General features: G+C 42.8%; 1 protein-coding gene across 4 annotated transcripts in view; it reads right to left on the reverse strand.

Moving 5' to 3' along the window:
• Positions 1-20,699, reverse strand: part of greb1 (growth regulating estrogen receptor binding 1) — a 324,923-nt gene that overhangs the window by 151,133 nt on the left and 153,091 nt on the right. For all 4 annotated transcript variants that reach the window (XM_087977669.1, XM_043677653.2, XM_087977663.1 and 1 more), the window contains 3 exons: positions 9,961-10,120; positions 7,871-7,984; positions 781-957 (listed from right to left, as the gene is read on the reverse strand). In XM_087977669.1, the coding sequence (XP_087833795.1) occupies positions 781-957; positions 7,871-7,984; positions 9,961-10,120 (451 nt within the window). The remainder of the gene's footprint in view (positions 1-780; positions 958-7,870; positions 7,985-9,960; positions 10,121-20,699) is intronic.

Raw genomic sequence — 20,699 nt, forward strand, 5'->3', positions numbered from 1 at the left:
GAGGAAGTGGTGGAGGTTAGTACAACTGCAACATTTAAAAGGCATCTGGATGGGTATATGAATAGGAAGGGTTTGAAGGAATATGGGCCGGGTGCTGGCAGGTGGGACTAGATTGGGTTGGGATATCTGGTCAGCATGGATGACGGGTCTGTTTCCATGCTGTACATTTCTATGACTCTATGAGTGGTCTGGCCTGGTCTACAACAAATGTCACTGAGGTAAGGCTGGTAGGCCCCAACAAGGCAGGGAAAGCAGGGGGACGTTCACACGGGGTAGTCATGAGGCCCCCTAACCCTCCAGACCTTTGCTGGACAGCTTGGGCAGCATGGCCCTCATGAGCAATAAGCTCTTCATTTCTATCATCCTCAGGAAGAATTTGAAAGAGTTGAAAGGGGATGACAGGACAGTAAAGAGTTTTGATCATCAGAAATTATGTTCTTACAGTCAGCAGATATGAACATGTAATGATTTAATTGGATAATATAATCTTGCACACAGATTTGAATGTGATTGGACAATACGTTACTGTGTACTAACTTGAGATATGGTGTAGAATGAATACTATTAGTTAGTGTGAAAGTGTGAGTATTTATTGGCAATTGTATCTGTAAAAATGGTATAAATGCATTATTTTGTAGCAAGTCAAGGTGCTATGTGTCACCTTTGATGGGTACACCTCCCATGCATGCGTCAATTAACACTTGAGACAAGGTTTAATTTTTTCTTTAAGGGATCAAAGGGTTAATAAATTTTCCCTCTCAGGACAAAGAATAATCTTACCCAGTAGAGCATTTCGGCCATTATCATCCGGTAAAAATCGCTTATCCACAGCACAGACTAGAAGGTGTTCAGGAAGATTGGGAGACTTGGCACCAATGAGGAGGAATCCGGATGGCACTTCAATCTGCTCATTCGACATCGAAACAAGCCGCAAGTCCTTTCCCGCCTGACAGAAGCCTAAAAGAAAAGTTGTTCCTATCAGTAAAAAGCATGTTCATTTCTTTCCCAGGCTTTAAAGAAAAGTTTACCTGCTCGCAGCAGAATTGGAGCTTCCTGAATTTTAAAACCTACAAATTAACTGGGTTGTATGGTTGAAGTTTTCATGTGATCTGGTCCATTCATTGAATGAAATCAATTTCAAATTGATACCTGTTTGAAAATTAAAGCTAGCCTTTCAATATTTCACATGTATTCAAACCTACAGACAAACCAAATAGTTTATGTGCCTTTACAGAAAGGGTAGAAACACACAGAATCCCAACAGTGTGGAAGCAGGCTATTCAGCCCAGCGAGAGCATACTGCCCTTCCAAAGAGTATCCCAGGCAGACCCTATCTCTGTAACCCTGCATTTCCCACGTCTATCCACCATACCTACACATCCCTGGACACTATGGACTGGCCGTGCTAAATCCCCACCTAACCTGCACATCTTTGGACTGTGGGAAGAAACCTGAGCACTCAGAGGAGACCCACACAGACAATGGGAGAGTGTACAAACTCCACACAGACAGTTGCCCAAGGGTGGAATCAAGCCAATGATAAGATTTCCTACAGTATGGAAACAGGTCTCTTCGCCCAACAAGTCCACACTGACCCATTCCCCTAACCCATATTTATCCCGGACTTAATGCACCTAGCACTACGGGTAACTTAGCATGCTCAATCCACCTGACCTGTGGGAGGAAACCCATGCAGACATGCGGAGAATATGCGAACTCCACATAGACAGTTGCCCGAGGCAGGAATTGAACCAGGGTCCTTGGCACCTGTGAGGTAGCAGTGCTAACCATTGAGCCACCATGCCATATCTACCAGATCAGTTTCATATGCCCCCCCCAGTCGTGTACTGAAGAGTTGGCCTCACCATTCTCTGCAGGTGGATGCAATATACAAAGCAAAGAGAAAAACATAATTGAAAGGATTGTGACCTGAAATTCCTTTTCCTAAAAAATGTTTATAATTTATTGCTGCTTGTGGTTTATCTTTACGCAGGCAATTCTGTTAAACAGTTAGCCACTTCAGCAAAAAGAAACTAAAATTATTTTTATTAACATTAACATTACTAAGCATCATTTTAACTGGAAATGACAGCATAGATAACTTATTCAATGCCATTACACTTTTGTTTTCCAGATAACAAACAGAAATAGATTTTGGATGTTGACTGAAAGTTTGTGAATTTCAAACATTCAAACTACAATAAATGCATGCTGCAACTTGGAAGACAGTTGTTTTATGAATATAGATAAAGACAAAAAGGTAGCTCAGTTCCATTGTACAAAAATATATTTAAGAAAAAATTGCCCAAAAATGTTGGAATTCAGACCCAAATTTTACATTACAAAGGTAAATAATTCACAACAAAAGCAGTAAAACAAAACAAAATTCAGACTCTATTACATCTCCCATCTTGTTCGACAGCACTGCACACTTTCTCATTTAATTCGTCACACTTTTGCCAAGTCAAAGGACTGGCTATGGGCACCTGCATGGCTCCCAGTTATGCTGCCTCTTTCTGGGGTATGTGGAACAATCCTTGTTCCAGTCCTACACTGGCCGCCTCCCACAACTCTTTCTTTCAGAACATCGATGACTATTTCGGTACCACTTCATGCTCCTGCCAGAATCTTGAAACATTTGTTAATTTTGTCTCCAATTTCCACCCCTCTATTATTTTCACATTGCCCATTTCCGATACTTCCCCTCCTTTCCTTGACATCTCTGTCTCCATTTTGGGGAAAAACTGTCCAATGCCATCCACGATAAAGCCATTGACTCCCAGAGCTACCTTCGCTATAGCTCGTCACACCCCACATCCCGTAAGGACTCCATCCCATTCTCCCAGTTCCTTTGCCTCGGTTGCATCTGTTTGGATGATGCTACCTTCCATTGTAGTGCTGCTGACATGGCTTGCTTCTTCCATAACCGTGGTTTCCCGCTCACCGTGATTGACAGGCCCTCAACTGCATCCGACCTATCACTCATGCTTCTGCCGTTGCCCCTTCCCATCATTCAATAGCGTGGTCATGTCCACCTTGTCCTCACTTTTCATCCCACCAGCCTCCGCACCCAAAGGATCATTTTCTGTTATTTCAGACAACTCCAGCAGAATGCCATCATCAAACACATCTTTCCCTCACTCCCCCTGTCTGCATTTCACAGGGATTGTTCTCTCCAGGATACTCTAGTCCATTTCATGACCAGCCACATCACTCACCCCCATTCCACAGAAGATGCAACTCCTCCTCCCTGCTCACCATCCAAGGGCCGAAACGGTCTATCCAGGTGAAGCAGTATTTCACCTGAGCCTCCTCCAATCCTGTGTATTGTACTCATTGCATCCAATGTGGTCTACTCTACATTGGAGAAAGCAAATGCGGACTGGGTGACCGCTTTGCAGAACACCTCTGGTCTGTGCACAAACATGGCCCTGACCTTCCCGTAGTCAGTAATTTTAACACAGCATCCTGCTCACATGCCCACAAGTCTGTCCTCAGAATGCTGCAGTATTCCAGTGAATCACAGCACAAAATGAAGGAACAATATCTCATCTTCAGACTAGGCACTGTATAGCTTTCTGGATTTAATATTGAGTTCACCACCTTCAGATTGTGAACCAACTTCTGTTCCTTTCCTTTCTTTTGGCTTTACTTGTTACATTCTCTGTCACTATGTTCCCTCTCCCGTCCCCAACTCCAGTGGGACTGTCTTCTCTTCCCAGTCTGGCAGTCAGGCACACCATCGTTCTGCCATTCTCACATCTCAATCACTTCATCTGAATGTGATTTGGAGGAGCTGGTGTTGGACTGGGTTGTACAGAGTTAAAAATCACCCAACACCAGGTTATAGTCCAACAGGTTTATTTGCAAGCACTAGCTTTCAGAGCGTTGCTCCTTCATCAGGTGGTTGTGGAGCATAAGATGAAAAGACACAGAATTTCTAGCAAAAGTTTACAGTGTGATGCAACTGAAATTATATATTGAAAAAGACCTTGATTGTTTGTTAAGTCTCTCATCTTTTAGAATGAACATGTTGGTTTCAGTTCTTTCATATGTAAAATTTCAATATATAATTTCAGTTACATCACACTGTAAATTTTTGCTATAACTTCTGTGTCTTACGATCTTATACTCCACAACCATCTGATGAAGGAGCAGTGCTCTAAATACTAGTATTCCCAAATAAACCTGTTGGACTATAACCTGGTGTTGTGTGATTTTTAACTTAATCTGAACTGTCAACATCTTTTCTCCATCAGCACTCTACACTCCACCACTCCTACACTATCCCAACCCACCCATCACCACCCCCCACCCCACCCAACTGCTTATCTGTAAGAATAGTAGGGTGGGTTATGGTAGGGGATTTCAACTTTCCAAACATTGACTGGGACTGCCATAGTGTTAAGGGTTTAGATGGAGAGGAATTTGTTAAGTGTGTACAAGACAATTTTCTGATTCAGTATGTGGATGTACCCACCAGAGAAGGTGCAAAACTTGACCTACTCTTGGGAAATAAGGCAGGGCAGGTGACTGAGGTGTCAGTGGGGGAGCACTTTGGAGCCAGCGACCATAATTCTATTAGCTTTAAAATAGTGATGGAAAAGGATGGACCAGATCCAAAAGTTGATGTTCTAAATTGGAGAAAGGCCAATTTTGACGGTATTAGGCAAGAACTTTCAAAAGCTGACTGGGGGCAGATGTTCGCAGGTAAAGGGGCGACTGGAAAATGGGAAGCCTTCAGAAATGAGATAACGAGAATCCAGAGAAAGTATATTCCTGTCAGGGTGAAAGGAAAGGCTGGTAGGTATAGGGAATGCTGGATGACTAAAGAAATTGAGGGTTTAGTTCAGAAAAAGAAGGAAGCATTTGTCAGGTATAGACAGGATAGATCGAGTGAATCCTTAGAAGAGTATAAAGGCAGTAGGCGTATACTTAAGAGAGAAATTAGGAGGGCAAAAAGGGGACATGAGATAGCTTTGGCAAATAGAGTTAAGGAGAATCCAAAGGGCTTTTACAAATACATTAAGGACAAAAGGGTAACTAGGGAGAGAATAGGGCCCCTCAAAGATCAGCAAGGCGACCTTTGTATGGAGCCACAGGAAATGGAGGAGATATTAAACAAGTATTTTGCATCAGTATTTACTGTGGAAAAGGATATGGGAGATATAGAATATAGGGAAATAGATGGTGACACCTTGAAAATTGTCCATATTACATAGGAAGAAGTGCTAGATGTCTTGAAACACATAAAAGCTGATAAATCCCCAGGATCTGATCAGGTGTACCCCAGAACTCTGCGGGAAGCTAGGGTAGTGATTGCTGGGCTTCTTACTAAGATATTTGTATCATCGATAGTCACAGGTGAGATGTCGAAAGACTGGAGGTTGGCTAGCGTGGTGCCACTGTTTAAGAAGGGTGGTAAGGACAAGCCAGGGAACTGTAGACCAGTGAGCCTGACGTCAGTGGTGGGCAAGTTGTTGGAGGGAATCCTGAGGGACAGGATGTACATGTGTTTTGAAAGGCAAGGATTGATTCGGGATAGTCAGCATGGCTTTGTGCGCGGGAAATCATGTCTCACAAACTTGATTGAGTTTTTTGAAGAAGTAACAAAGAGAATTGATGAGTGCAGAGCGGTAGATGTGATTGATATGGACTTCAGTAAGACGCTCGACAAGGTTTCCCATGGGAGACTGATTAGCAAGGTTACATCTCATGGAATACAGGGAGAACTAGCCATTAGAACTGGCTCAAAGGTAGAAGACAGAGGATGGCGGTGGAGGGTTCTTTTTCAGACTGGAGGCCTGTGACCAGTGGAGTGCCACAAGGATCGGTGCTGGGTCCACTACTTTTCATCATTTATATAAATGATTTGGATGTGAGCATAAGAGGTATAGTTAGTAAGTTTGCAGATGATGCCAAAATTGGAAGTGTAGTGGACAGCGAAGAAGGTTACATCAGATTACAATGGGATCTTTATCAGATGGGCCAATGGGCTGAGATGTGGCAGATGGAGGTTAATTCAGATAAATGTGAGGTGCTGCATTTTGGGAAAGCAAATCTTAGCAGGACTTATACACTTAATGGTAACGTCCTTGGGAATGTTGCTGAACAAAGAGACATTGGAGAGCAGGTTCATAGCTGCTTGAAAGTAGAGTTGCAGTTAGATAGGATAGTGAAGGCGGCATTTGGTATGCTTTTCTTTATTGATCAGAGTATTGAGTACAGGAGTTGGGAGGTCATGTTGCGGCTGTACAGGACATTGGTTAGGCCACTGTTGGAAATTTGTGTGCAATTCTGGTTTCCTTCCTATCGGAAAGACGTTGTTAAACTTAAAAGGATTCAAAAAAGATTTACAAGGCTGTTGCCAGGGTTGGAGGATTTGAGCTATAGGGAGAGGTTGAATAGGCTGGGGCTGGTTTCCCTGGAGCGTCGGAGGCTGAGGGGTGACCTTTTGAGGGTTATAAAATCATGAGGGGCATGGATAGGATAAATAGACAAAGTCTTTTCACCTGAGTGTGGGAGACCAGAACTAGAGGACATAGGTTTAGGGTGAGAGGGGAAAGAGACATAAGGGGCAACCTTTTCACGCAGAAGGTGGTACGTGTATGGAATGAGCTGCCAGAGGAAGTGGTGGAGGCTAGTAGAATTGCAACATTTAAAAAACATCTGGACGAGTACATGATTAGAAAGGGTTTGGAGGGATATGGGCCGGGTGCTGGCAGGTGGGACGAGATCAGGTTGGGATATCTGGATGAGTTGGACCGAAGGGTCTGTTTCCATGCTGTACATCTCTATGACTATAAATGCTGTCCCCTCCACACGTTCACTTTAGCTCTGATGAAGAGTCATCAATACTCAAAACATTAGTTTGCTCTCACTCCATGAATGCTGCCTGAGTCGCTGTGATCTCTCACATTTGTTGTTTTAATTTCATCCATGATAACACCTAAAAAGCCACAAGTGGAAGAAAGAACTATACAAATATGAAACAGCAGTGAAGCACCAATCATTCGAATTCCGGGTCACAAAAGCAGGATGAACACTTCGAAAAGTGCCGCACTGCTTTCCCAGTACATGTCTTAATGTGAGAGAAGCCAATAGGCATTGGACAGAGAGAAACAAAATTCAAAGCATACAATACTGTCAGGGACTCTTGTAGTGAAGTGGTAGTGTTCCTACCTCTGGAACAAGAAATCTGGGTTTAAGTCTCATCTGCTCCAGAGATTTGCCTGAACACATGGTTTAAAAATATCTATAATGCAGATGCAAGTTGTATATAGAAATTTATGATGGTTTGCTGACATGTACTTTTTTTAAAACACTGTAAAAGGGGGCTCAGTGGTATTATCACTGGGCTGTTAATCCAGAGCCCCAGATGATGTCCTGGGATCCCAGGTTCAAACCTTGCCACGATAGATGGTGGAATTAAAATTCAATTTACAAAAATCTAGAATTAAGGGTCTAATGATGGCCACAAATCACTTGTGGGAAAAACCTACCTGGTTCACTAATGTCCTTTAGGGAAGGAAACTGCCTGGTCTACATGTGACTCCAAACCCACAGTAACATGGTTGACTCTTCACTGCCCTCTGGGTAATTAGGGATGGGCAATAAATGCTGGGCCTAGCTAGCGATGGCTTCAACTCGTGAATGAATAAAGAAAAAAATAATTGCAATGTTCATTCAGTCCCTGTAACAGCTCAGACTCCAACCTTGTTCACAATTAGTTCAGAACTTCCCAACTGAGGAATTGTTAGAGCTTAGTTTAGTTGTACATAAATATTTTACCTTTGAGGCCAGTCACTCTTGATAAAATCGACATCCATTGAAAACCAGCATCCCCTAAATGAAAGCTTAGTCTACTTACCATCAGTGGTACAACACCCCTCTGGAGGAGGCTTCATCTGATATGGAATGAGGGGGCTACTAGACTCTGACCCATCATCCTCCTCTTCCTCCTCAGTTCCTGGTCGTTTGCAAGCTGTGTTAGGTAGAAACCCATCTGTATTACAAAGGCATTGTATCCATCCTAGCTACCAAAATCTTCATCTAATTTAACTCCACTTCACACAATGGTTGAGTCCTTAAAAACAAGCCATTAATAATGGGGTGCATTCTCCTTATGTGCCATTTGCGTCAGAAGGAACCCGGAACTAAGCTTTAATCTTAATAGAGAAAAAAAATAATTGATGGATGTGCCCATGACGTGATAAGGATCCATGGTTTAGATTAGAGTGGTGCTGGAAAATCACAGCAGGTGAGGCAGCATCCGAGGAGCAGGAAAATTGACATTTTGGGCAAAAGCCCTTCACCTGATGCTACCTGACCTGCTGTGCTTTTCCAGCATCACTCTGATCTACACTCTGGTTTCCAGCATCTGCAGTCCCCACTTTTGCCCTGATAAGGATCCATGCCAATAGAACAGAAAGCAATGTTCCTGCGATCTATCTATGTTGGGAAAACCAACAGGAGCATGCAGGAATGGTGAGAGCATTGTAAACTAGCCAGGAATCACCCGAGAGAAGAAGAGGTTGCAACTTTTAACTTTGGTCCACCTCTGAAAGTTTCCACTTCAGTCAGCCAAAACATACCATTCCCCCATTCCCCTGCCCTCCGGACAGAGACGCAAGGCGTCCCTTGACAGTTTCAAATTGCTCATACAAGAAGTGAGAGTGATCCCAGAGCTGGACAGATGTGGCAGATTGGAGATGTGCTGCTTCTGCTTAATACACCCAGTCAGAGGGGCTCAGGAAAATCAGTCTTATCATGGCATCGTTAAGCTGCAGACAAGTTCACTTAGCTTATTTATTGAACATAATGCTCAAGGCTAGTTTGAACAAGAAATGCTGGTCCCTCAGCAGCCCTGACTCAGTGCTGGCAGAAAGGCAAACACATGAAATGCTCCTCAGGAGCAGAAGAGTTATCTGCATTTGCCAAGACACCAGTTCGCAAAGTACTGTCTAAGCATACAAGAAATTTAAATGATGCAGAGGTGCCGGTGTTGGACTGGGGTGGACAACACCAGGTTATAGTCCAACAGGTTGATTTGGAAGCATTAGCTATTGGACTGCTGTTCCTTCATGAGGTAACTAGTATTTAAAGATATGCCCATGTGCAATAGCATCCTGCTTAAACAATTGAAAACTAAATTTGCCTCAGTTCAGCTGAGAATTGAAAGGGGGCTGACAAAAGCCTCCAGAACTCCAGTGTACCTTGGAGGAATGACCAAGCTAACCTCATCTCCATTTTCTTCAATTTTTTAAAAAATATACTTATAAATATTTTACATACGTTGGAGTGGCAGCATCTAGTTGGTTGTTTAAGATCTGCTGGCATGACTGCAGATAAACAGCACTATTGTCTTGAACACAGTAGACCATGTGCCAACTGTACTCACAGCAGTTCAATTTGGGAAGTTTAATCATGAAGATGTTAGACACCCCCAGTTGCATATGCCGAAACCAAACACATCATTCTAGTGCAGAGCCTATAAAGCAATATGGCATCTGGCAAGAAATATACACACACATGCACACCACTTTCCATACTGAATGCTCTGTCCTTATTTCACAACATATTTATTGCCTTTTAAACCTAGCTTGACAGTGAGGGGAGAAATCTAGCTATCTTCGCTCAAAATATTAATGAATTTAGAATGATGTTAGAAGTTGCCATCTGAAAATGTACCGACCAAAGGCAACTATCATTTATGATGTTGAACAAGTGGTCAGAAATTGAATACTTGGCTGAAAAAGTCTTTCACACTTACGAATTTTGAAACATGTAGGGCATTGTAAAGTTAATTCCAGGCACCAGTGTGCAAATCATCCTCCGAGAAATGACAATCCTATTATCCTTTGCTTTTGAATACAAAACATGCACTGTACGCATGATTTAACTTTGACTTAAAAAGTACTTTGGTCAAGTTGAACAAAAAAAAACGGAAGATAGCCTTACCTTCCAAGTTTGAGATCAACTGGTGCTCAGCCTCGAGATATAACTGGGAAAACACAGGCCTGGGAACCAAATTGTTTGACCGCAGGGAGGCTTCAATCGAATTGTGCAGGACCTCTTCAAAACGTGTTGTCTTTAGTTGCCCAGCATACGAGTTTCCCATCTTTATGAAAACAGAAGCCACTAAAAACTCAGAAGCGTCATATTAAATGAACTGAACACAGGGCAGGAGTACATAGCTCTTAACTAATTTGAGCTGTTCATAGAGGCATTAAAATTTTCCTTCAGCATTTTCTGAAACCTGGTCAGTAAAGCAAGACCCCAAGAGCTCCCTGCTGGTAAATTACAGGAAACCATGTGCTCACAGCCCAGGGCAAAGGGACTGCAGAATTTAACGCCCTTTTTATGGAAGCTATTGACACCTAATGCTACAGCTTAATGAGGCATGCAGAAGTAGAGTGCTTGCATTTAAAGTAGTAATAAATTCTGTCTACAACACAACCTCTTTGCCCCATGTAAGAGGCAGCAACAGCTATTCAAATATCTGTGAAGCTGAGGGTGCATGTTTGTTTTGTCACATGGATTAGTCTAGACTGGGACTGAAAGCTTTACACTTATTTTGTGGGTTATGGTTGATTACTCGTGTTACTTATTCTAAGACCAGCTGTTTCGTTTTAGACAAGTTATGTCAAAGGTGGAAGGTGCTAATTGGTCAGAATTTGAAAATCTTAATGAAATATTCACAGCTTGATTAAACATTGGTTTGTAGTTGCAATCTGTTAGCAAATACTGCAAAACATTGTGTCAGAAGTGATATCTAGTAAGGATAGACTTTGCGAAATGTACCATAAAACAGTGACACAAAATAGCTTTACTGAAAGACGCAATTTAAGTGTTCCCAGATGACTGTCTGCCTTCCTCTTTTCCCTTGGTGACTGTTATTTCTATTGTCCCATAAAATCATAAGATTAAAAGCACATCACCCTTGGATGCAACCACAGACATGCTAATTCAGGGTTATAATGTGCTGCTCATAAGAGTGGAATTCAATTCGTGGACTATTACTGATAGGTTATAGTATTGTCTAATGTTTTTTCCCCATCATTAATTCAGCCACAAATGTAGATAACAGAAGAAAACGAAAGACTGTTCAGAATTTTCAATAAAACAAATAGAAATATTTAAATGCCTATGGAGGAGTGAAGTCCAATAAATAATACAACTTGTGATGACAGTGGTCAGGGATGTAGAGGAGATTTTTCTGTTGCACAGAACATCTTATCCATCATCTGATACAGATAAGAAATATCAACTTGGGGTGAGACTTTCCAGAGGCATTTTCCTTTTCTATTGTAACGGAATTACAGCCATAAGAGTGAATTTGTTCCAAACAACAATCATTAACTTCAGCTTGGGATAGAGATCCCAGAGTTGGCTGGGAGCAGCAATGGGATGCACCTGACCCAGAGACACTCCAGCACAAAAACTGTTTGACTGGCTCTGGGCATCGCCTGTAATGGTGATTTGTTTTGAAGTTAGACAAGCAATTGCACAATGAATACAGAGCCTCAGAAAATAGTCGTGAAGAGATATGTTCAGGCCCGAAGATTTATACAAATGTACTTGCGAGATGAGCATGGTATGTGTCAAGGTTTACTTCCCCTGCAGCTACAAATACAAAGTAAACGTTCGAGAGTTTTTAAAATGTTTGGAAAACCAGGGGGAAGAGAAATGCTCACACCCCACTTCCTCCAACAAAACCTACAAATACGTAGAAGAGACTGAAGAACCAATTCCTGGTGATTCTCAGTTTTCTAGCTTCAGATTCCAGGCAAATTTCTAACTCTCCAAATTACACTAACACAAACTCAAACTCAATAAAAATTTAAAGAATTCCCCTTGCTGGAAATCAAAAATAAAAACAGAAATTACTGGAAAAGTTCAGCAGGTCTGGTAGCACTGATGGAGAGTTAACATTTCAGGTCCAATGACCTTTCCTCAGGTTCTCAGATGCTGCCAGACCTGCTGAGCTTTTTCAGCAATTTCCGTTGTTGATACAATCTTAAACTCCCTATACTTGTTTACATGTTAAATTCCTGCGCTGGAAATGTGTTGCTGGAAAAGCGCAGCAGGTCAGGCAGCATCCAGGGAACAGGAGAATCGACGTTTCTCTGCTTATGCCCGAAACGTCGATTCTCCTGTTCCCTGGATGCTGCCTGACCTGCTGCGCTTTTCCAGCAACACATTTCCAGCTCTGATCTCCAGCATCTGCAGACCTCACTTTCTCCCCATGTTACATTCCTGGACAAACAAATGCTCCTTGCTTTAGACAGCACATCGATTCTCAATGATTACTCTCCTATGCAAAGTGTACTGACCATATTGAAGTCTTAAACCTGTTTTCAGCATCAACTGAAGTAAATTCCCTAAACACGTTAGCTTTGCTGGCCTATCGCTTCCAAAATACAATAATGTATACATTAATTTATACTTTAATATTGCACACATTGGCTGGTTGTGCATATTTAAGTGAAGGTGATTACCAACAACTTGAAAATGCTGTGCTGAGCGGTCCAGTGAAGGCTGTAGCAAGATGCTTAATTCTCTTACCATGAATTAATTATAGCATGATTTAACAGAGATTTACACTGTCACATTCCTAACATGAATCTAGCCCGGCTGTCTAAAGGATTTGCGTGGACAGCAAAGTAGGAAGTGATAAGCACAAAGACTATCCATATTTATCGAGCACTGTAATGCAAGTAAATGTCCCAAGACACTTCATAGGAGCATTACAAAGCAAACCTTTAACTCAACCCACAGAAGGCAAGAGCAGGCAGACTACTCTTGAGGTAAATGAGGAAGCTTTTGAGAAGACTCCTCAAAGCAGAGAGAGATAAAAAGGGGGAAGTATTTAGGCAAGGAATCCTAGGCTGTCGGCCCAAATAGTTGAAGGCATGGTCACCAACAAAGCAGCAAATAAAATGGGAGATGCTCAAGAGGTCAAATAAGAGAAATGCAAAGAATTCCCTTTGCTGGAAATCAGAAATAGAAACAGAAATTACTGGAAAAGTTCAGCAGGTCTGGTAGCACCGATGGAGAGTTAACATTTCAGGTCCAATGACCCTTCCTCAGGTTCTCAGATGCTGCCAGACCTGCTGAGCTTTTTCAGCAATTTCCGTTGTTGATACAATCTTAAACTCCCTATACTTGTTTACATGTTACATTCCTGGACAAACAAATGCTCCATGCTTCAGACTGTAAAGTTGGAGGAAATTACAGAGAAAGTGGGTTGAGGCCATAGAAAAAATTGAAAATAACAATGAGAATTGTAAAGTTCAAGGCATTGCTGGATAGAGAGCCAATGTAAACCAGTAACACAAAGACAATAAGTAATCCAGACTTAGTGGAAGGTCACAGCAAGAAAATTTTAGGATCACGTCAAGCCTAACGGTATAAATGGCTTAGAGGAGGGCTGTAACCCTGGATAAGCTAAGGTATGGAAGAAGTTAGAGGATATCATGGAGGTAAGGATAGGCGATCTAACTCATAGTGCAGACATGTGGCCAAAATCTGTTCTCTGGAATAAGACATGTCTCAGATGTTGCAAACTCAACATTTGCCAGTTCCCAGAGAGAAGAACAAAATTCAGAATAGGAACTGAAGACAATGGTTGTAGTCTTCACAATACATTTGGAAGAAAATTGTGATTGTCAAGTATTGCATGTTGGATCAGTAGACTGGTAAATTCAGCACAGTGGAGAAGTCAAGAGAGACAGTATTGAGGTGGAATTTAGCATTGTCAGAATGGATGTACAGCATACACTAAAAGCCATTGCAGTTAAGAAAGAATAGGGTGCAAATTAAACTTGGGACATAGAGTTAAAGGAGGAGTTGAACAAGCTTTAGAGGAGTTAATTATTATATAAAATCTAGTTTTTAAATTCCAGCAAGAAGTGTGTCCAGCTGCAGCTGTTTGACCACATGATGGCTCTGGAGCTGCGGATGGACTCACTGTGGAGCATCCGCGATGCTGAGGAGGCCGTGGATAGCACGTTTAGTGAACTGGTCACACCGCAGGTTAGGATTGCTGAGGGAGACATTGAATAGGTGACCAAAAGACAGAAAAAGAGTAGGAAGGCAGTGCAGGTGTCCCCTGTGGGCATCTCCCTCCAAAACAGGTATACCGTTTTGGATACTGTTGGGGGAGATGGCTCACCAGGGGAGGGCAGCAGCTGCCAGGATCATGGTACCGTGGCGGGCACTGCTGTTCAGAAAGGCGGGAAAAAGACTTCTAGGGCCATGGTCATAGGGGATTCTACTGTGAGGGGAGTAGATAGGCGGTTCTGTGGCTGAAAACAGAATTCCTGGATGGTATGTTGCCTCCTAGGTGCTCAGATCAGGGATAGCACCGATCGGCTGCAGAGCATTCTAAAAGGGGAGGGTGAACAGCCTGTTGTCTTGGTGCATATAGGCACCAACGATACAAGTAGGAAACGAGATGAGGTCCTGAAAAAAGAATCCAGGGAGCTAGGAGAGAAGGACCTCAAAAGGTAGTGATCTCAGGATTACTGCCAGTGCCACATGCTTGCCAACGTAGAAATGAAAAAATAGGCAGGCTGAACACGTGGCTTGAGAATGGTATAGGAGGGAGGGGTTCAGATTTATTGGACATTGGGACCGGTTCTAGGGAAGGTGGGACTATTACAAAATGGACAGTCTACATCTGAACCAGACAGGAACCAATGTCCTTGGGGGAGTTTTTGCTACTGCTGTTGGGGAGGTTTTAAACTAATGTGGCAGGGGACTGGGAACCAGAAGAGGAAACAAGTATGCAGTGAGGGAGACTAGAGACTGTAAGAATGATGAAGATAGCATTAATAAAGGGAAGAGTAGGCAGAGAGCAGATGAGCACAAAAAAACTGGTGGCATGAACTGCATCTACTTAAATTCAAGGAGTATAGTGTGAACGTAGGGCTTGGATTGGTGCCTGGGAGTATGACATTATTGCAATCACAGAGACTTGGTTGAAGGAAGGGCATGATGATTGGCAATTAAATATTTCAGGATATAGACAATCCAGACAGGACAGGGAGGGAAGTAAAACGGGGGGGGGGTGGAGTTGCATTGCTGGTCAAGGACGATATCACGGCTGTGCTAAGAGGAGAACACGATGGAGGTCTTGGGTAGTGAGGTATTATGGGTGGATCTGAGAAATAAGAAGGGTACAGTTACATTGTTGGGGCTGTATTACAGGCCTCCCAACAATGAGCGTGAGGTAGAAGAACAAATAGGTAAACAGATTATGGAAAGATGTAGAGGCAATAGGGTAGTGGCAATGGGAGATTTTAATTTTCCCAACATTGACTGGGATACACTTAACGTCAGAGGTCTGGATGGGGTAGAATTTGTAAGAAGCTTCCAGGAGAGTTTTCTAAAGCAGTATGTCAATAGTCCGACGAGGAAGGGGCCATATTGGATCTGGTATTGGGGAACGAGTCAGGACAGGTAGTAGACATTGCGGTGGGGGATTTCTTTGGGAACAGTGATCACAATTCTGTAAGTTTTACAATACTCGTAGATAAAGAAGAGAGTGGTCCTAAGGGAAGAGTACTAAACTGGGCCAAGCCCAATTATATCAAAATTAGGCAAGAGCTCGGAAAGGTGGATTGGACACTGCTATTAGAAGGGAAGTCCATATTTGAGATGTAGGAGGCTTTCAAAGATAGGTTAAAGGTAGTGCAGGATAGGCATGTCCCGTTGAAGGCAAAGGATAGGAAAGGCAAGATTCGTGAACCGTGGATGACAAGAGAAATTGTATGACTAACCAAGAGGAAAGGCAGCTGAGAACAGAACGGGCCCTTGAAGAATATCATAAGAGTAGGACAAGTCTTAAACGAGGAACCAAGCAGGCTAAAAGGGGTCATGAAATAGCTTTAGTGAGCAGAATTAAGGAGAATCCCAAAGCATTTTATTCTTATATAAGAAACAAGAGGGTAACTAGAGAAAGGATTGGTCCACAAAGGATAATGAAGGAAGGCTGTGTGTCGAACCTGAGAGAATGGGTGAGATTCTGAATGATTACTTTGCATCAGTGTTCACTGAGGAGAGGAACATGATGAATGGTGAGACTAGAGATAGAAGTTTGATTAGTCTGGATCACGTTGGTATAAGTAGGGAAGATGTGTTGAGTAGGCTAGAGGTTATTAAGGTGGACAAATCCCCAGGACCGGATGGGATCTATCCCAGGTTGCTGAGGGAGGTGAGAGAGGAAATAGCTGGGGCCCTGACAGATATCTTTGTGGCATCCTTAAATACAGGTGAGGTGCCGGAGGACTGGAGGGTTGCTCATGTTGTCCCCCTGTACAAGAAGGGTAGTTGGGGTATTCTGGGTAACTACAGACCAGTGAGCCTGACGTCGGTGGTGGGAAAGTTGCTGAGAAGGTACTGAGTGATAGGATCTATTTATATTTAGAAAAGAATGGGCTTTTCAGTGATAGGCAACATGGTTTTGTGCAGGGGAGATCGTGCCTTACCAACTTAATAAAGTTCTTCGAGGAAGTGACAAAGTTGATAGATGAAGGAAGGGCTGTTGATGTCATATACATGGACTTTAGTAAGGCATTTGATAAGGTTCCCCATAGTAGACTAATGGAGAAAGTGAAGTCACATGGTGTGCAGGGTGTTCTAGCTCAGTGGATAAAGAACTGGTTGAGCAAAAGGAGACAGAGAGTAGTAGTTGAAGGGAGTTTCTCAAAATGGAGAAAGGTGACCAGTGGTGTTCCACAGGGGTCAGTGTTGGGGCCACTGTTGTTTGTAATATACATAAATGATCTGGAAGAGGGCACGGTTGGTATGATCAGTAAGTTTGCAGATGACATAAAGATTGGTGGAGTAGCAGAAAGCATAAGGGACTGTCAGAGAATACAGGAGGATATAGATATACTAGAGATTTGGGCGGAAAAGTGGCAGATGGCCTTCAATCCAGACAAACGTGAGGTGATGCATTTAGGCAAGTCTAATTCTAGAGCGAATTATACAATGAATGGAAAAGCCTTGGGAAAAGTTGATGGGCAGAGAGATCTGGGAATGCAGGTCCATTGTACCCTGAAGGATAGAGTGGTCAAGAAGGTATACCGTATGCTTGCCTTCATTGGACAGGGTATTGAGTATAAGAGCTGGCAAGTCATGTTAAAATTGTACAAGACATCGGTTCGGTCACATTTAGAATACTGTGTACAGTTCTGGTCGCCACATTACCAAAAGGATGTGGACGCTTTGGAGAGGGTGCAGAGAAGGTTTATGAGGATGTTGCCTGGTATGGAAGGTGCTAGCTATGAAGAAAGGTTGAGTAGGTTAGGTTTATTTTCATTCAAAAAAAGGAGATTGAGGGGGGACCTGATTGAGGTTTATAAAATCATGAAGGGTATAGACAGGGTGGATAGAGACAAGCTTTTTCCCAGGGTGAAGGATTCAATAACAAGAGGTCACGCTTTCAAGGTGAGAGGTGAAAAGTTTAAGGGGGATACACGCGGCAAGTACTTTACACAGAGGGAAGTGGGCGTTTGGAACGTGTTGCCAGCAGAGGTGGTAGAGGTAGGCACGGTAGATTCATTTAAGATGCGTCTGGATAAATGCATGAGTAGGTGGGGAGTAGAGGGATACAGATGCTTAGGAATTGACCGACAGGTTTAGACAGTACATTTGGCTCAGCTCAGGCCTGGAAGGCCGAAGGGCCTGTTCCTGGGCTGTAAATTTTCTTTGTTCTCTTTTTTCTAATCATACCTAATGCAGAAAGTTATCAATGTTCCATTATCTGTTTCAAGGCGATATCCACTGTTCATCTGGCTATTTGTTGTTTAAAAACTCAGTTACACTTCTGAACAAGGCTCGACTATTCATGGGATTTCCAACGTGAGATCTAATCACTGGATGTTGCTGACTGTTCGTCCGGTTGAGGGGCGAGTCTACGACAGAGCCTATGGCACAGCAGTGAGTGAAGAACAGGCTTCATCTTCAAAGTTCCTGAAGTTCTGAGGAAGGGTCACAGAAACATGAATTCTGATTTCCCTCCACCGATGCTGTCAGATCAGCTGAACTTTTCCGGCTATTTCTGACTTTGTTTCTGATTTCCAGCATCCGTAGTTTCTTTGTCTCTCTTTTTCTCTCTGTCTGTTTATCTCTGAGCACCGACTCCAACTATGTGCTCACTCCTCCCCAACCTGTCTTCAGCTGCCAGACCCGCTGAGCTTTTCCAGCAATTTCTGTTTTTGTGACCATTTTATATGGATTGATAAGATGTGGACATTGCTGGTCAGGTCAGCATTTTATTGTCCATCCTTCATTGTCCTTGAGCAGATGGTTGTGAGCTGCCTTCTTAAACCGCTGCCATTTATTTGCTGTACGTAGGCCTACAATACTTTAATCGAGCTCCAGGTTTTAACCCAGTGACATTGAAAGAATAGTGATATATATGTTCAAATCAGGAAGGTGAATGACTTGGAGGTAAACTTCCAGGTGATGGTGTTCCTATGTGTCTTCTGCAATTGTCTTTCTTGATAGCAGTAGTCATGAATTTGGAAGGTGTTGTCTAAGAAGCCTTGGTAAATTTCTGCAGTTCCTTACAGGTGATACACACTGCTCTTACTGAATGTTAGTGTTGGAGGGGGTGAATATTTGTGGATGTGCTGCCAATCAAGCAAGCTATTTTGTTCTAGACAGCATTAAGCTTCTTGAGCTTCTTTCGGGAGGCAGGTGGTGATTTACCCACTGCAAGATTCCTATCCTCTTGGCTGCTCCTGTATTAACTGTCTTATACGGCTGGTACAGTTCCGTTCTGATTATACGTAAGCCCCAGGGTGTTTCAGTGATGATAATGCCGTTGAATGTCAGGAGGCAATGTTTAATTTCCATCTTGTTGGAGATGGCCATTGCCTCACAACCTTTATTAAAACTTCCTAAACACATGTTTAGTTTCAATCTGTATCTTTGTCATGTTCTGAACTTGTTAGCCCACATATCGCACTGTATTTTAAATGCTGTCTTCCGTCTTCTCCCAAAAAGTGTTTCTTTAAATGTTAAGTACAGTGTATGAGTCTTTGTCTGAATGAATGAGGAGATTCTCAGATAAGTTAATTGAAGTGCTTAAAATCGTTAATACTTCTGATGATCTTTCATCCCGTTGGGAATAAAGGATTTATCAACCTCTGTCTTAAAAACATTTAAAGATTATGCATTCACTGCCTTTTGATGAAAGAAATGCCCAAAATATTAACTCTGATTTCTCTCCACAGATGCTGCTAGTGGCTCAGTGGTTAGCACTGCTGCCTCACAGCACTAGGGTCCCAGGTTTGATTCCAGCCTCGGGCGACTGTCTGTGTCGAGTTTGCACATTCTCCCCGTGTCTGCGTGGATTTCCTCCGGGTGCTCCGGTTTCCTCCCGCAGTCCAAAGATGTGCAGGTCAGGTGAATTGGCCATGCTAAATTGCCCGTAGTGTTAGGTGCATTAGTCAGAAGGAAAGGGGTCTGGGTGGGTTATTCTTCAGAGGGTCGGTGTGAACTGGTTGGGCCGAAGGGCCCGTTTCTGGACTGTAGGTAATCTAACCTGCTGAGCTTTTCCAGTAATTTTCCTCTGTGGGAAATTATTTCCCTCATCTCTGTCTTAAGTGGGTGACCCTTTAATTTTATCCCAAAACCTCCACATGTACATTTGCCCACAAAAGGAAACATCCTTTCCACATCCATCTGAGCAAGTTCACTCAGGGTCTTATATGTTTCAATTAGGTCACCTCTGACTGACAGGCCATTCGCTCCATGCTGAACCTCCAAACAGCATTCCACCCTATAACTCTGCATTTCCCATGGCTAACCCACACCTTCCTGCACACAAGGGGCAATTTGGCATTGCCAATCCACCTCAACAGCACATCTTTAGACTGTGAAAGGCAACCAGAGGAAACCATGCAGGCACACAGTGAATGTGCAAACACCTCAGACAGCCAAGGCTGGAATCAAACAGTTCCCTGACACTGTGAGGAAACAGTGCTAACCACTGAGCTACTGTACTGCCCAATCTTCTAAATGCCAGAGGATACAGCCTAGCCTTTCCTCATAAGGCAATCTACTCATTCTGGCTATTAGTCTGGTAAACCTTCTCTGAACTGCTTCCTACCATCCATAAGTATGGTGATTAGTACTGTACACAGTATCCAGATGCGGCCTCACTAATACTGTACCCTGTACAGCTGAAGCATAACCTCTCTACTCTTGCAATCAATTCTCTTTACAATAAAATATAACATTTGATTAACTTTCCTGATTTAAGTAATTTCTTTTGTCAGCAAACTATCAGTGTTTACCATTATCACTCTTCTGAATCTCACAATATTGTACCAGCACAGACTGCTACAGAAATCCTGAAGGTGCAGCCTGTTCTGCAGTTCAGAAGAAGGTCACTGGACCCAACATGTTAACTCTGATTTCTCTCCACAGATGCTGCCAGACCTGCTGAGCTTTTCCAGTAATTTCTGTTTTTGTTTCTGGTTTTCCAACACCCGCAGTTATTTTGCATTTTTAATAGTTATTTTTGCTCCTACAAAGCAGTCAAATTTGTGTAAAGTACTTCCAACCAACACAACATATTTGACCTAAATTCTGCAAAAGCGTTGCAGAACAATTTTGCTAAATTGGAATTAGTAAACTAAAGAAATTCCTTCATTGATGAATTATGTGTGGAATACCAT

Source organism: Chiloscyllium plagiosum, unplaced genomic scaffold (genome assembly GCF_037043375.1).
Source record: "Chiloscyllium plagiosum isolate Xiang-an unplaced genomic scaffold, Cpla_swu_hap1 HiC_scaffold_3, whole genome shotgun sequence".
Lineage (NCBI taxonomy): Eukaryota > Metazoa > Chordata > Chondrichthyes > Orectolobiformes > Hemiscylliidae > Chiloscyllium > Chiloscyllium plagiosum.